This window comes from Notamacropus eugenii, chromosome 3 (assembly GCF_028372415.1).
Source record: "Notamacropus eugenii isolate mMacEug1 chromosome 3, mMacEug1.pri_v2, whole genome shotgun sequence".
In the NCBI taxonomy this organism is placed as follows: Eukaryota; Metazoa; Chordata; class Mammalia; order Diprotodontia; family Macropodidae; genus Notamacropus; species Notamacropus eugenii.
In genome coordinates, this window is record NC_092874.1 from 468,280,809 (window position 1) to 468,299,109 (window position 18,301).

Genomic DNA, 18,301 nt, shown 5'->3' on the forward strand with positions numbered 1-18,301 from the left:
TGACTTCTTACCGCCTCAGTGCCTCCCATTATAATGTGAGTTCTTCCAAGGTGGGGGATTGTTTTTACCTTTCCCTGCATGATACCTGGTATGTAGTAAGTGTTTAATAAATGCTTTGACTGCCAAATAAATATTGATATAATACAAATACATATCAAGTGGCTGGTCCGTTCGTAGTGTCATGCCAGGTACCGTGGATTATGGAGAAGCATCACCTGCCCCACCAGTCCTCTGTTTCTTTTTCTAATTTTTTACAACAATTTTCTCTCTTTTCTAGCTCTTTGTTTCTAACTAACAGACCTTTATGTGTTCTCGATCCAGTATATTATGTTTCCAAACACAGAGTCCCCAGAATTTTCGCTGGTATTGAAATAATTAACCCTTGTCCAGTATTTTTGAATGAATGGTTTTCTTTAATTTCATTTTAGTTGTACAGAGAGAATGCAGCCAAAGCAAGGATTGGTTTCTCTTTCTGAAATTTTCTATCCCCACCCATGTTAAAAAAGCTAGCATTTACATAACTATTTAAGGTGCATTCAAGATTCATCTTTTCTGTGTCTGGAGATTTCTAGATGGATGTCTAGGGAGCAATAGATAGTTCTATCAAGTGAGCACATGAACGATCTGTGTTTTCATTTATGTGGTCAACTTCCTCCATCAACATGGATCATGAATCCAAGGTCAGGACCCTATCTATTATACCATACTGCTGCTATTGACAGTCTTATTAAAGAATGAATTTTCTGCTGACCTCCACCTCCTCCACAAGGACATGCAGAATGTTTAAATCCCTTGAAGCTAAATTGTATATAATATCAAATCAAGTGATCTAAAACTCTTCCCATTTTCAATAGATCTGTGATCTTACTGATATGGATAGCTTGGCCCCATGATTTTATTAGTATAGGGAATTCCCAGGTATGGAAACTCCTTCTCTTAGTGCATGCTGACTGGTATCTTTTCTGCAACTTGTAGTCACAGAGAATTTTCTGGAGCACTGAGAGGTTAAATGAATTGCCCAAGGTCACACAGTTAGAAATGGGACTTGAATCCAGATCTGCCTATCCTACTGTTAATATGGTTGCAGCTTTTTACATGGTGAAGAACATAACTCATCTCTACCTTTTCATCCGTATTCTCTAAATTCTACCATAGAAAGGCTGATCAATATGCTGTTGCCCTACAAATATTTTTGAACATTAGGTGACCACGTGGTAGAATGACTTAGTCTTGGAGTTGTAGTCAGGAAAGATCCAAGTTCAAATCCTACCTCAGAGACTTACTAGTTGTGTTACCTTGGACAAGTTAGTTAAATTCTCTTAGCCTCAGTTTCCTCATCTATAAAATGGGAATAATGATAACAGCACTTATGTTGTAGGGTTATTTTGAGAATCAAATGAAATAATATAGAAAATACTTTGCAAACCTTAGATTATTATATCAACGGTATTTTTTTAAAAAAACTCTGTAAGGATTGGTGCAGTACATGAACTGGCTTCTATCAACTCTTGCTTTCACTGTATGACTGGCCCTCTGTCAAGAAATCATGTATGATCTTGACATGGGTAATACGTTATTGTAGGAGAGCTTTTAAGGCTACATCTTGTTCTATCATATCAAATTGTAAAAATTCAGTCAATAATAAACACAATGGCATCCTGTATTCTCCACACTATTCAGTCTGTTTTGTGACTATGATGATGCAGATTGTAGATCATTTGTGAAAGCCTGCCTGCTTCCCTCTCATATTTTCATCAAGTATACCCTCTATTTTTGTGCAGGTCATTTTCACAAAGATTTTTATAGAAATGAAAAAGTAAAAACATGAGTAATTATTGTCTTCCTGATCCTCATCCTTTTTGGTAATAAAATCATTTGTTTACTATTCTTCCCCTCTTTCAGTTACTTTGAAAACTGATTCATCAGTGCTATTAAAATTTCATCACCTTCAGGACAAGATTTTTCTGCATATACTTGTTCTGGCCCAAATATTCTTCCAATGTTCACCTTCCTTCATGGTCTTTCCATTGCCCCTATAAAATACTGGTATGAGTGTAGTCTAAATGCAGTGGTTCTGTTCTTATTGATGGTGAAGACAGTTTGCTAAAGATATATTGGCATTTCTGTTGAATTTTTTTGGTCTGTTTGGTATTGTCTTTCTAGCTTCATCCAGAAATACTCTTCTGATAATTTGGTTTATTGGATCTTATGACAAACTTTCTGAAAATTCCCTTTCCTCTTCCCTATTTTCTTTTTTGAGAAATCATTATTGCTCATGGTTTTCCATCACCTTCTTTCATAATGCTTTGAATATGAGTTTATGTTCGAAATTCTCCATCTTTGGTTCTTAGATGTTTCCACTTGGGAAGAAAGTCAAGTGTTTACCGACCAAGTTGTTTTCTTGACTCTAGGTTTCCCTATTATGTCCATTGCTTTCCACCAGTTAAATGTCTGTAGTAAATGGCAGTGATCGGTATCAATATTTTCCTTGTTCCATTTCTCATTTTGTCACAGTGTCTCTTTTTAATAGGTCAGGTAGGGATGGTTCTTATAGCACTCTGTGTCTTATTATTGTTCTCCTTTGTCTTAAATCACTGTTGATTTTGACTTGGCTTTGACAACAGTCTGCCCCTAGAGAAACTGTTTGAATGACTTCACTTTGGTAATGAGTCATTTCCTGTCTTTTAAGATAAGCTCTTTAGTGCTCACAAACCCAGGATCTTCTAACTCTATTTGAAGAAAATGTTCATCATCTTTAGGGATGAGGCTTCTTAGTAGTCCACTAGCCTTTGACCCTTTTGTGTGTTTTAATTCCTTACTGTATAATCCAACAAATCTCTTCTTCCATGTACGGCTTTGCCTTGAGGTTACCAAGTATCAATATTTATATTGACTTGCCTTTAAGGATCTTGTCAAATGCTTCTTAGAATTTCTCTGTCTCATCATTCTTTGTAATAGATGTTGTTCCAGAGCAGCTATCATAACTTTATGGTTATTTCTTTTCATTGCTGGGTGAGGAGGGCCAAGTGTCCCGTAAATGATGTTTCTTGTTACCTTTGCTCATACAAAAAAGCCATTCTGCCCATTCTTGTATTTACTTTTTCAAGGACAATTTGTGATTCATCCTTCAATTTACTTGTAACTTTCTTAGGTCTTTTGGTTTCAATATAATTCAATTTAACAAAGATTTGTTCATTTTCTACTACGCGCTGGTGCTGTGCTAAGTGTTGGATATTAACAGTAAAGAAGGAAAGTCTCTAGTGAGTGTTAGAGGCAGGCAACTGAGTTGGTGAAAACAATCCTAATGGGACCTGGGTCCTTATCTAGCTCTGCCTTTACTTACTAAGCTGTGTTACTGTGGTCAAGTCATTTACTTTATCTGGGACTCATTTCCTCTATTTATCAACTGAAAAAAATTGTACTCCATATACTGTTATATTACCTTCTAGGTTATAAGTCATTTACTTTCTCTGGGACTCACTTCCTCTATCAACTGAAAAAAATTGTACTCCATAGTCTCTACAACCTTTTCCAGTTCTCAAACACTATAGTGTTTGAATGAGATCTTCAGCTATATCCCGAGTTCTAGAGCGGTTTGTGAAGTAGTGTGGGAGCCAACCTGCTACTAACATTTCTTTGGGAGAAGAGTATAAGGAACACACAGACACAGACACAGACAGATGTAGACACACACACACACACACACACACACACACACACACACACACCAGCCACTCAGTCTTCTAGAACTTAAAGATTTACACAGCACATTTTCCTTAACTGCCCCAGGAGGTAGTTTGTACAAACGCTGAGTTGTTTATTTTTGTCGGGACCTGAGATTTACCTAGTTTATGGAGCAACCTCTTCCAGTTAAGTAGCATTTATTATATGCTCACTATATGCCACATGCTGTGCTAATTTTGGGGGATACAAAAAAAGACAAAAGGCAACAAAAAAAAATGCAGACCAGCACTTAGTTTGCAACTTATTGTTCTATAGCATCACCTGGGAGCACTGAAAGGTTAGGTGACATGCCAAAGGTCCCATGGTCAGTGCATGTCAGAGGCAGGAGACAGACCCGTTCTTCCTGACTCCATGGCTGACCCTCACTGGTTGTTGTTTGGTCGTGTCTGACTCTTCGTGACCCCACAGACCATAGCACACATGCCACGCAGGACTCTTCTACCCTCACTATCTCTCCAAGTCTGTCCAAGTTCATGTTCGTTGTTTCCACACACTCTCTGTTCATCTCATCCATTACTGTCCCCTTGCCTTTTTGCCCTCTGCCCTCATGAGAGAAACAAGCTCCCCAGAAAAAACTGAAGATAACAACAGTTCTTTTGAGGGCATCACAAACTGATTGAACTCTTCAAATCTTAAAGGCACTGAGTATGTTTCCAAAAAGTTATTTTTTTTAAAAGCAAGGAGTATTCCACCTTCCAAAGGCTCCCCTTCTAAAGCCAATCCCAGACTAAATGAGAAGAGTCCACTCCCTGCTGCAAATATCCTTAGCCCCTTGACCTTTTGACCACAATATCTACTGAGCATCATGATTCAGAAACACTCCTTGGGGGAGGGCCACAAGTTTCTACTTGGAAGGCATTGGATATTCAGCGAAAAGAGTCAGTCCTTTATCCAAACCAATGTCTGAAGCTCAGTGAGGTCCAGTATGTCCATTTATCAGGCTGACTGATTGGTCATCAAAGACCTTACAACCTCTAAATTTGTGATGCTATGAAGTTTGGAGACCTAAAGTATTGTATCCCAATCTCATTCAAGGGTTGTAATCTAGAAGGTAATATAACAGTGTATACTATCTAACAACATTATTGTTAACTGATGATTCTTTTGAATAAAAATAACTTCTTCATTGTTTAACAAATGAAAAAGAAGTGTGAGTGCCAATTGGTTGATGTTCAGAAAGAGGCTTTATTAGATTTGTACACTCAGCGTATAGAAGAAGCAGTACACTATAGTGGATGGAGAAATCTCAGAGTTGGAAAGACCTGGGTTCATCTCTGATACCTACTGAACTTAACCTTAACTGATTTTAACCTTTACTGATCACTTATTTTCTCACTGATCCAACCAACTCTCTGGGATTCTTCCATTGCCAGGGAAATCCAACTGCTGATCTGCAACAGTAAAGGTAGTTTTCATACTGAGAGTTCCATATGCCAATGAGATCGCAAGTCCAAATGAAAAAAACAAATACAAGGAGATGTAGTTCTTGACTTTTTGAATTCAGTAGGGGTATATATGAGTTCATTTACAGGCTCTAAGGGTTGAAATTCTCTTAGTTGGTGCTTTCTATATCGAGTCTTCTCTTTGTAAGGTAACAGCAATCCATTCAGGTTAATAGATCTGCGTAGATTGGTCTCTCTAGGGGTGTCACAAGCATAAGCCTATATCACAGTTGTATACTTTCCCTAATTTGTGGCAGATCAATTAGTCAAAAAGCATTTATTAAGCATCTTTTAGATGTCAGAGGCAGCTTGGCAAAGTAGACACAGAACTGACCTTGGAGCCAGGAAGATTCTGACATATGTGTACTGTGTCACCTTGGGCAAGTCATTTCTCAGCATTCTTACTCTCTAAGACTATTAATTACAGAGAAGGCACTCACTTGCATTGGTGGAGGGATTTCCCTCATCTAGGAATTCTTGATATCAGTGAAACCACTAGTCTTTACCATGCACTGTTAGTTGCTCAGTATACAAAGACAAAAATTATACAGCCCTGACTCTCAAAAATCTTAGATTATATTGAGAGAAATGACAAACACAGATATAGGCATGTATGAAAGAAATGCAAGACAAGTTGTTTTTTGAAGGGGGGAGATATTTGTTGGATGAATAACTGAATGAAAGGACTTAGTAAAATTATTTCATTCCAGAAACATCATTTTTGAGGTGGGGGAAGAATAGGATCTAAGTGTGTTGAGCTTCCAGGTCCAGGCTGACCAGACGCTCTAATACCTTAACCTTCATCTTTATACTATCATGTACTCTTTCATTTCCAGATAACCAAGCTGAAAATTGACAGCAATCCATTTGCCAAAGGGTTCCGAGACTCCTCCAGGCTCACTGACATTGAAAGGTAATGACGATTTTCTGTTTACTTTCCTTGCAGATAAGATACACAGAAGAGAAAGCTGGTAGCAAAACTCTACTTTCAACCGCAAAGTTGCTGTACATTTTTCCACAATCTAACTGCCAATAGTTTCTCTGTTTTCCCTGAATCTCCCTCTCCGTCTCTTTTTTCCCCCTTTGGGTTATAAGCCCTATAGATATGCAACTGCTTTGAATCTTGACAGCTACCATAGCTGGAGCTATAACATGTGTAACTTTCAGAGGGGGCGTCATCAAGGGTTTACTTTGATGGTTAGGAAATTCTTTCCATTGCATAAACTAGACCTCTTCTTGTTATCACCCATTTTAGTCCTGTTAATGGCTGTGATCTGCAAAGACAAGGAATCTTCACATTCCTTGGTCTCCTGGAGTATGTCTGTTGATGAAAAGAAATTGTGGGAAGGAAAGAGGGCAAGAGGTAGCGTGGTACAGTGGAAAGGTCACTGGGTTTGAGTCACAGAGTATGGCTTCAATTCCCAGCTATATCATTATTTGTGAGCTCAGGCAAGTCATTGTGAGGCCCAGTCTCCAGGCCTTGATTTCCTCATCTGTAACATGAAGGATCAGATGGTCACTCATAGTCCTTTCCAGTTCTAAATCTATGATCCTCTGTAAAGTGGAGGCCTGAAGTGCTACATCCTGACCTTGTTTATGGGGCCATAATTGCAGAGTTGGCTTCATGGAGTCCTTATGTTTAATGGTAGAGGTTCCAGGTCTTAAGACTAGCACCATCCATCTCTCCCCTGTTTTTGTATCTCATCTTCAATTAGGTTGGTTTGCTCATTCAAGATAATAAATCAACTAAACTCTTGTCTTGGCTAACAGATACTTTTTAATGAAAACACCCAAAGCACCCAGAAACACAGAAGTCTTAGTGACTGTGTCATGAACTCCTAACCAAACTTTTGACTCAGATGCCTTGTAGATTGTCACATTTTCTTTCTATGCATAAGGAGTTCTGAGCACATTTGAAGAAAACAGAAACATCTGTTTGTCCAACTTTTGGTCCTGTTCTCACTCAATTCAATTTAGCCAGCACTTATTGAGCACCCATAGGCCTAGAGAGAGTGTAGCAGAAGAGCTAATGGGAATGCTTCCCCAAGATGCGCTGGTCCAAGGACAAAACTAGTGTATACAAGGTGCACACAGATAAGTAAATAGAAAATATACAAACTAGTTTCAAAAGGTAGCAAGTACAATCCAATAAGCATTTATTAAGCCCCTACTATGTACAAAACGTTGTTTTAATGCTGGGGGATCAGGGAGGGCCTTGTGTCGGAGGTGGCAGCTGAGCTCTGTTTTCCTCCATTTCCTTCTTTTCTTGCTTTCTTTTCTGAACTTAAAAACACTCAAACAAAATGAGCATTTCCAGATATGTTACAGAATAGAAGGGGATTATAGGTAAAACTGGGAATCTCCACTATCTACAGCTTGCTTTTCTTTCTAAGTATATAATAAGTTCAATATGTGCATTGAAAAGGTACCTTGCTGATCTGTGGCTCCTTCTGACTTGGATTTTCCTTCTCTTCTTATCTTTTTTTTTTTTTTTTGGTTTGGGAACACAATCCCTATCCCCTTTCTCTCCCCTTCCACTCCCCTCAGTTGAAAAGAAAGAAAGAAAAGGCCTTGTAGCAAATACATATAATCAAGCAAAATAAATCCCCAAATTTTCTTTGTCCAAAAATGTAGGTCTTATTATGAACCTTGAGTCAGTCTTTGGGAATCATGCTTGGACCAGTGTTCTTCAATCTTTTCAAGTTCTTTTTTCTTTATGTTGTCGTTTGTGTATAAGCCATTCTCCTGGTTCTGCTGAGCGGTGCTTTAGATGAGGAAAAGGCACATTTCAGACAATGACAATTTGGGTAGAGGTGTGGCACATCCAACAGATCCATGACCAGAACCTTTGCCTATGGGTGCTCCCATGGGTGTGGATGGCCCATTCAATCAACCAGTCAACAAATGTTCATCAGATCACCGCTGTATTCAGAAAATTGGGGTAGAGATGAGAAGAAGAAAAGATTAGGAAAAACATCATTTTCTGCCATCATGGAACTTATAGTCAAACAGGGAGATAAAAAGCAGGCATAAAACTGTCATCATTATAAATGCATTACAGAATAAAGCAAAGCACCATGCGGGGTCCCAGAATGGTCATTACCAAGAGGAGGAATTCTGGGAGTGTAGGGACTGTGCCTGCCCTAAACTCTGTGTCTCCTCCAGCACCTCAATGTCGCTCTGCAACAGTAAGCACCACACAATAAATATGCATTGAATGAATGAATGAATCAATGTGTAAATATACAAATGTAGACATATCTTTTGGACCATCTATTTCTGCTGCACCAAAGGTATGCTTAGGGCAGTAGAGGAAAGAGGTTCAGCCATGGGGGATGGCGGCTTCCCATTGTACTTCCACACATCAACCACTAGGCTAGCAGGCATTTGTGAGGTGCTCCCTGTGTGCAGGATTGGGCTTCAGACTGGGAATACTCAGACAAAAACAAGGTAAATATGCCTTTATTTGGTATCTATCAAACAGATTCAAGGCGTGTCTAGAGAACACATCTGAGGGTCCAGATGTGGGAAAAACTACTTTTGTGAGAGTCAGAATAAATAAACAGAGACTTGATGGTAAAGAGACAAGTCCTAGCATTGAACTGACAACTGGGGGTTGTTGATGGCCTCATTCGACTTGTTTCAGTGGATCTTTGATCCTTGTTTTACAGATGAAGAGACTGAAGCCCGAAAAGGGCTCAGGGCTCCACAGCTAGTGAGCAGGACAATCAGGATTGGAACCCAGGTTCTCCCACTACAAATTTAGCATTCTTGATAAACTTTACTGCCTCGAGGTCAATGGAATTCTGATGGCATTTTATCGATCTCCTAACTAGTATTTCTAAGGTCATTGCTGGAAACAAAACATCTAGCATGGGGCAGGGGTAAGAGTGCTAGATTTGGGGTCAGGGAACTTGGGTTCAAGTTTGGACTCTGACGCTTCACACTCGTGTGAATCCAGGCAAGTCATGGCATCTTTTTGAGCCTCAGTTTCCCCAAACATATTGGACTAGAAAACCTCTGGGCAATTTTGAGTCTTTTAGGTCTAGGTGCTCATGAAGGTTAAGCCTTAGAGATACTAGTATCCATAGGACTGGTCTTTTCTGATCATTTCCATAGGTGGTGCTACATCTGTGGGAGATGGGGGTACCTGGGTGAATCCTAGTGCTGAAGTTTACTCCTTGGTATGACTTCATACCGTGTTTCTTGCATACGGTGGCACAATAGACAGGGTGTTGGGTCCAGCTTCCAGAAGACCTGAGTTCAAATCCAGCCTCAGATACTCTCTAGCTGGGTGACTCCAACCTCTATCTGCCTCTATTTCCTCAACTATAAAATGGGGAGAGTTTGTGAAGATTAAGTGAGATAATATTTGTAAAGTGCTAAGCACAATGCCTGGCACATAATAAGCACTATATAAATGCTTATCCCCTTTTCTTCTTCTACTCACCATGGGACCTTGGGCGCTTCTAAGACTCAGTTTTCTTATCTGTAAAATGGGAGACCATACAATAGCATACAATGCATAATAGTACAATAACATAATGGCATATAATACACAGTAGTACAATAATATAATGCTAGCAAATAATACATAATAGTACAATAGTATAATAATATAATACATAATAGTATAATGATAGCAAATACATAATAGTATAATAATATACTATTAGCATACAGTACATAATGCATAATAGTAGCTAGCATTTACACAGTGCTTTAAACTTTGCAAAATTATAAATATGACCTCATTTTATCTTTATAACAATCCTGTGAAGTTGGGGCTATTAATATTCCCATTTTACAGATAAGGAAATTAAAGCAGGCAGATGTTAAATGATTTGCCCAAGGTCACACAAGTAATAGGTATCTAAGGTAGGATTTGAACTCAGAACTTCCTGGCTCCAGGTCTTGCTTCATAGAGTTGTTGTGAGGATCAAATGAGGTTATATGGAGAAAGTACTTAGCTTAGAGTGATGCAGTGCATTATGATTTGTAATTTATTGTTATTATTATCTATAAAATGAGGGGGTGACCTCAAAGGTCCCTTCCAGGTTTGAATCCACTCAGGAGTTCCCATTCAGTGAGTGGGCTTCTGGAGCAGAAGCAGCCCCCCAGACACCCCAGAACTAAGACATATCTGGTGTTCCAACCACAGCCCAAGGGAGCCCTCACTGTTGACTATTTGGGAGTTTACAAGATGACCTAAGTCACGTGAAAGCAGCCAAGGTTTCGGATTTCATTTTGAGGCATTTCAGTGTCCTTTTTTTCCCTAAATAGCCTTTGGGGAGGGAAAACAAATCAGATCAATTGATCTTTAGAGACCTAAAGAAATCAAATTAGTCTGGAGTCAGTTACTGCACTAAACCATCTCCTAATTAGATTACTCCTTGTAACTGATTGAAAACAGTCCCTATCTGTCACAATAGAGGCTGCTTCTTTTTAGAGGAGATCTGAGAGAAAAACACATCTTTTTATGAGACGATGACAGAAATTACACTCTTCCAATCTAATTGAATATGATGTTATAAATATGTGACCTTAATGATTTTGTTTCCTGTTCCAGATTTACAGCTATTGGGTAGGAGACTCAAACTTCAGTGCCTTTAGGATGAAATCTCTTTTGATTCATACAAAAAAAGAAAATATGTATTTCGTCATTATTCTGGCTTTGGCTTATTCTAAAGTAGACTAGATGCAGCAAGGCAGCACAATAGGGAGTCTGAACTCGAGAGTCCGAAGCTTGGGGTTCAAATTCTACCTCTGGTGGTTCCTTCATGATGCTCGACAAATCATTCAATTTCTTTTTTGTTCAGTTTCCTCATTTGTAAAATAAGGGGATGGCCTAAATGACTGTGGAGTTTCCTTTCAGCTCTGGCTCTATGATCCTATAATATATGACCTCTCTGTGCCTCAGTTTACCTATATGCAAAATAAAGTGGTTGGGATAGATGGCCTTGGGGGTCCCTTTAATTTTTAGCTCTATGATTCTACTTTCTGAAACAGAGCTTCCTACCCCATATTTTGTTCTGAATCTCTTGAACATTGTGAATCCTATGGATTAAAAAATAAGAAGAAGAAAATGTTAAAATTCAGTTAGAGATTAGTGAAAATAAAGATATTTTTTTCTGTCCAAGTTTATGCCCCCCAGACCGTTGGACCTGGGTTTAAGAATGCCTGGCTTAGATCACAGTGAGATGCCTGAGTGGCCCATAGAACTTATATTTACTATGAGCTTTTATTTTAACCTTCCTATGTTAGATGGGCTGTGATCTGCATCTGTGGAGGGATAGAGATGGAAGGGACATTCAAAGTTATCTAGCACAACTTTCTCATTTTACAGATAAAGTAAACTGAGGCCCAAACTGATTAAATAGTACATTGTCTTCTCTATTAGGTTATACATTTTTTAGGACAGGGACTGTTTTTGCTTTCCTTTGCCTCCCCAGGGCTTAGTACAATGCCTAGCAGGTAGTAGGTACTCCATAGGTGCACTTTCTCAACTCTTGCTACAGCCTATAATAACACTGTACTCAGTTCTGCTTTCTGTTCTTTCTGCTCAGGTGGTTGTTCTTGCTTCATCTTGTATCAGTCTATATGTTTCCTCATTCTTCTCTGAATTCTTCCTGTTCCTCATTTCTCACAATGTGGTGATTTTCTCACAATACCATTATATTCTTTTACATTTATATGGTACAATTCGTTTAGCTTGTAGAGCATTTTCAATGATCCCATCACTGGCTGCAAATGTTCATCTTTTTGACACCAATATTCTCCCACGAACAAGAAACATCTGTGAATTATGTCATGCCACCTTCTCAAAAGAATCACTTTGAAAGTTACCCAAAGGGCAATACAAAGATGCATAGTGGGCAAAAGTCAGCAGCAACACGTCACCCAATGATGTGTGAGGACCAGAAGTGCCACTTACAAGATTTAAAGAAAAAAAGCCACTTTGACCATGGAACAAGGATGAGAGAGAACAGGTGGGCAGCCCTAGTGTCCTACTGGTGTCCAACACACATATTATAGATAGATAGATAGATAGATAGATAGATAGATAGATAGATGAATGGATGGATGGATGGACGGACAGACAGACAGACAGACAGACAGATAGATAGATAGATAGATAGATAGGTAGATGGATGGATGGATGGATGGATGGACAGATAGATAGATAGATAGATAGATAGATAGATAGATAGATAGATAGATAGATAGACAGACAGACGGACGGACGGACGGACGGACGGACGGACGGACGGACGGACAGACAGACAGACAGACAGACAGACGGATGGATGGATGGATGGATGGATGGATGGATGGATGGATGGATGGATGGATGGATGGATAGACAGATAGATAGATAGATAGATAGATAGATAGATAGATAGATAGATAGATAGATAGATAGATAGATAGATGGATGGATGGATGGATGGATGGATGGATGGATGGATGGATGGATGGATGGATGGATGGATGGATAGACAGACAGACAGACAGACAGATATATTAGATAGATAGATAGATAGATGGATAGATAGATAGATAGATAGATAGATAGATAGATAGATAGATAGATAGATAGATAAACTGCAGTAAGACCTCAAGTGGGTTGGACAGATTTCCTTTGAAGATTTACAGAAAGGCAAAGCCAAGGATTAATTAAAATGAGAAGCTGGTGGTTCAGTGGATAGAACACTGGGTCTGGAGTCAGAAAGAATTGAATTCAAATCTGTCTTCAGCTGTGTATGATCCTGGGCAAGTAACCTCACTTGTCTTTGCCTCAGTTTTCTTATCGGTAAGGTGGGGATAATAATAATAACTACCCGTCAAACAAGATAATATTCATAAAGCACTTGATGCACAGTGTTAGCTTACTACTAAACTGCTATCTACTAAATGTTAGCTACAACAACAATAACAATTATTGTTATTTACATTCTGTACTGGTGGAGGAAATTCCCCATCAATTTGGTCTCAAATCTATTAGAAGCATCAAAATCCGGAGCAAACTTGGATGCCTACAAAGAGAAGCATACAAAGTAGCAGTTCGTCAGACAGTCAAGAGATGAAAAGATGCATATGATTTAAGAAGATCACCTGGCAACTTTGTAGTTGACCTACAGACTGAGGAGATTTCTCACAATAGTGAGATTAGGCTTTTATACAGTAGACCACATGGCTTTGAGAAATGTAGCCTCTGGCTACATTTGTGAAATTCAATTGCCTCCAAAGAATTGATTCTAAAAATGGTGCCTGGGTATTTTGCTGACAAATCCCCTGGTAAATAAAGCCTCTTAGCTGATATACCAGAACTGCTCCAGCCCATTAGACACAGTACTACAAGGAAAAAGAGGTCAATATTGATGCACATAATGTCGTGACATTTTAGATGGGCTTTTGTTCCCTCTTGCTCTGGAGGTTTAACTTCAAGCAAAATCACCACCACCACCACTTTATTTTTTCCAGCCTCATATTGCACCCTGCTCCCCCCTCCCTGCTCCAGTCAATGTCCTTCATTAATATTGTTGAAATCTGCACAAAGGGGAAAAACACGTGCTTCTGGAACAGAAGAAGACCAATAATTCTTAGAAGGAATCTTCATGGGTTATCTGCTTCGTTGTCCTGAGCACTACTCCTAAATTATCCCAGATATTTGAGAAGCTGTCTAACTTTAACTCCCCACCTCTCTCTCAAGGGAAATCTACAATTTCCTTTAGAAACAATTTTCAATGTTTAATTAATGTTCATTGTGTGTTCTCCTTGGAGCTAGCATGTCATTCAGACTTAAGGATTTATTCTGAGCAATATGTTTTTCATTTGTATCTTTCAAGGAATCTTGTATTTGGCTTATGCTTGTGAGACACTTATTGGAGAAGATCCATTAGGGACCGCTCCACCAAATCTCCCCTTTTACTGTAGTCAACAAGCAGTTGGTGGAGTGGGATGCTGTGTTGTCTTCACCTGGTAGTTGATCATACAAATGTGGTGTACTATAGAATAACGTTGGCAAGCATTATCTGCCTGTCTGAAACTTTTCCTCTTGATTTCTGCAGTAGTTTTTATAGTTGTTGTCTTTGACTATTGATTTTGTCTGGACCTGAGATTTCATCTCCATATGGGAACTTCTGGTACAGCACCTCCCTTTACTGATGAAGACCACCAGCTCCTCTGCAACTAATGGCATTAGAGAAATATCTGGGGACTTTGAGAGGTGAAGTGACTTTTCCAGGATCACACAGTCGATATATATCAAAGGCAGAACTTGAAGGAGAGGACCCTATCTAACATACCATGCTGCCTCTACACCTTTAACTCCAGCCCCAGTAACAAACTACATCTGTTTTCTAAGGACCAGCCTAGTTAAGTGCAGAGAGATTCATCTCCAGTAGGCCAACCTCTTGGTGATAAATTCGTTGGCTGTGGCAATCCATGAAAAAAGAAAATTACAAAATGGCATTTCACCCTATGTGATCCCTTTATGCTTTTGCAGGACAGTAGGAAAGAACTAGCAAGCAAGGGATTCACACAGTTTTTAGATTATTCATACCCATCCACTTAACTGGTAGTAATTGCCGGTTACTTACCCAATAACCCAGTGTTCCCCATATTAGAGGAAGTAAGTTGTATCCATCCTGAGATCCTCACTATAAATTTATTTCAACAAGCATCTATTAACCACCTACTAGACACAAAGCACTATGCTAGGTGCTAGAGATATAGAGACAGAAACAAAACAGCCCCTTTCCTAGAAAAGCTTATGTTCCATCAGATAGAAAACCAAAAGATATAACGGATTGTACAAGGAAGAATGATTCACAGCAGGTCAGTTCAACTCAGTTAACATTTGTAAAGATACTGATGAGCTGACTTTCTGGTATGTAGAAAAGCACCAAGAAACATCATTCCTTGGGACATTTGGTCATGAGTTTTTTTCTTGTTGTTTTTAAGTTTATTTTTTTCAATGAGGCAAAAATCCATTTTCTCTATTTTCCTTTCTCCATTGGGAAAAATATGCAAATTGTAACAAATATTCAATCAAGCAAAACAAATTTCCACATTGGGCAGGCCCAAAAATATACACACAAAACAAGTATTTTAAAAAGACCATCATGAAAACAAGTGTAGCTTATGCAGTATTTTCTCCAAAGAGTAGGGAAGTACAGAAATTATACAAAGAAATCTGTAAGACATGTCCTTTGAAACTTGAAGATTTCATTGCAAAGGTGGTAATAGGCAAGGGGGCAAAAACAGACCTGGATCATGGAAAAGGAGTGAGACAGACAAAAGACTTATGCACCTCCCACTGATGCACGATAAAGAAAATCAGAAGGTGCTGGTTGTGGGGAGTGCCAAATAACACCACAAAAATGAAGCTGATTATGTTTTAATAGACAGGAAATGACTTGTTACTGACATGGGAATCATTCTTGAATCAGCTGTCTGTGTACAGTCAGCCCACTGACTTGTTGGAGCAGAGATAAAAATCAATACAAAATTAATAAAAACCTAGAAGGAATATAAATGAAAAAAGCTATGGCAAGCAATTAAAACAATTCCAACCTAACTTATTTAAACAGGTTATTGATGCTAAAAAATGGGATGTGGATGGAAGAAAGGGCATCAACACCAATTACAATAATTTTGTACAATAGTTTAACCAATGTAAATCAATTGATATAACTAGGAGGACAAATGTCTCAAAACTGCTTTAGTCAGCAAACATTTTACTTGCTTTCCAAATGGAATAATATGCGAGTCAAGGATAATATCAGTTGATAAAACTGACTTGTTTGTACAGTGTTATGGAGAAAGATGGTGAAACATTATGAGCAGCATTGCTTCATAAAATATAGAAACAGTGTAGGAAAAAATTAAAGAAAGCTTAGCAAGAGATACAACTAAGAAATTGCCACAAGGGCATTTAAGGATGAAACTAGAAAGAGTACACTGAGCAGAAGAAAAATGGAAAAGACCTGCAAAAAAAGTCTTTATAATAAGTTCTTTTAAATATGGACAGTAGAGCCTCTGTATTTGTACCTAAAAACCACAGCTCCAGATTATGTCATAGAGGGAAAGAAAATGACTTGGAAGAACAAAGATAAGGAAAGCCAGATCAAGAATACATAGAGAAGGTCCTTGCTTCTGGTGACTCAACTGTGAAGAATAAATTCTCTAGTTGTATAAGGGAGGTGAAGAGCAGAGGCATGGGAAAAAATCTCAACATTGTTACTGACAAAAGTGGCCAAGAGAACATCATGGTCAAAGGAGAAGAACATTGGGTTCAGAGTGATCAGACCTGGGTTCTTCTTCTGGTTTTGCCACTTACCTTTGGTGTGATCTTAAATAAGTTGCTTCATCTCTCTTGTCTCTGTTTCCTCATTTGTAAAATATGGTCATTGGGCTGGATGCCCTCTGAGGTCCTTTCTAGTTGTAAATCTATGAAACTGCCCACCTGTATGCCTACTCTCTTATCTGTTTATCTCTCCATCCATCCATCCATCCATCCATCCATCCATCCATCTATCTTTTTAATGGAATCATCTGCACACCTTAAGAGCCTCCTTGATTAGGATATTGATATTTCATAATAGATTCCTTTCCATCACATAATTTACTAAAAGATTTAGGAAATAAGAGCTTTCACTATGCTTATAGCTTACTGTCTATAAAACATCTCATTGTGCAGTACAGAATGTCACCTTAAAGCTTTCTGGTAGCAAAATCTCCCATGGAGAAATCAAAATAATGCAGCATCCCTTTACAGACAGGACAAAAGAGCTAATCTTGTTTTCCACTCCTCTATACTCAGTACTGAGAGACATAAAGGGACCTAGCACAGAGTCCAAGTTGAAGAGAGATTCTCTATGGTTGATGAGATTCCCCAAATATTCTAGGTTGTAACGGATACCATGCAGGTTGGAAAATTGTAGAGCCTCCTGGAAGACAGCTGGAATCACTCAGAAGAGTCTGGGTCTAACTACGCATATAGGAAAAACAAGTGAATGAAAAATGATTATTGTCCAGGCTGTGCCATATAGTTAGGTAGATAATTTCTAGTTTTTCCATCAGTATATACATCTTGAATAGACTGCAAACAGAGGATGAGTTTCCTCCAGAATTAAGCAGGAGGAGAAAAGTGCATTAGATTATCTTTGGGAAATTATAGATTTCATTTAACCTCTCCCTGAAACAAAGACACATCTTTGTAATAATTCTATGGGTATGACTGTATGTCATGGAGCACTCCAGAGAATTGAAGGTGAGTGTCACCCAGGGGACAATGGAGACATACATCATAGGTATGAGTAGGCTACAACACACTTGACCAAAGAATTATAAAGGAGAATATGGGCTGGTCACGTGGTAGGATGGTCAATGATTAGCCTGTGTATTTCATTGCTATATTAATGATGACCAGAGAAAATAAGAAAGATTCCCAATGTGTCATGTGGGCCCCCCCACCCCCCAACCCCCCCCTGCAAAGTTATAGGGGATCACGGGTAAGAGTCACACAAGTTCGGCAGGCATGGCTGGGCTGAGCTCCATGCCATTGGAGAGAGCATCCTTCTTGATGAGATCCAAGATGCCCTGGCATTTTTTGAGTTTTTGAGTGCTTTTGTTCTTTTTGTGGTGAAAGTGTTTCTTTTCATCTACTTCTCTGCTCTTGGATCTTGGACAAGCTAGTCATCTTTTCCTTTTAAGCTTTCTTTAAGAATAGTCTTTTCTGCAGTTTATTTTTGCCCATTCAGAGTCTATTTATTCCATCTGTCTTCACCCTACCCTGCTTAGGATGTCTCCTTTAATCTGGGCTTTATTCCAAAAGTACTAACTGGAAGCTTTCAGGACATTAAAATTAAAGGGGGAGAAAAAGAAGCTTTGACATTCTGGAACATGGAAGAACCCTTCTGAGCTGAAAACTTGTCATTCCAGTGGTTCTGCCCATTGCTTCTCTCTCTCATTTTCTCTCTCTCTCTCTCTCTTTCTCTCTCTCTCTCCCTCCCTCCCTCTCTCTCCTTCTCTCCCTCTTTTTCTCTCTGCCTCCCTCTCCCTCTTCCCCCCTCTTTGTCTCTCTATCTCTGTCTCTCTCTCCCTTCTTC

The 18,301-nt window shown here is 38.9% G+C and overlaps 1 protein-coding gene across 1 annotated transcript in view; it reads left to right on the top strand.

Moving 5' to 3' along the window:
* TBX20 (T-box transcription factor 20) overlaps positions 1 to 18,301 on the top strand; it is a 72,027-nt gene that overhangs the window by 29,453 nt on the left and 24,273 nt on the right. Inside the window, exon 6 of the mRNA XM_072598858.1 lies at positions 6,023 to 6,099. Within this exon, the coding sequence (XP_072454959.1) occupies positions 6,023 to 6,099 (77 nt within the window). The remainder of the gene's footprint in view (positions 1 to 6,022; positions 6,100 to 18,301) is intronic.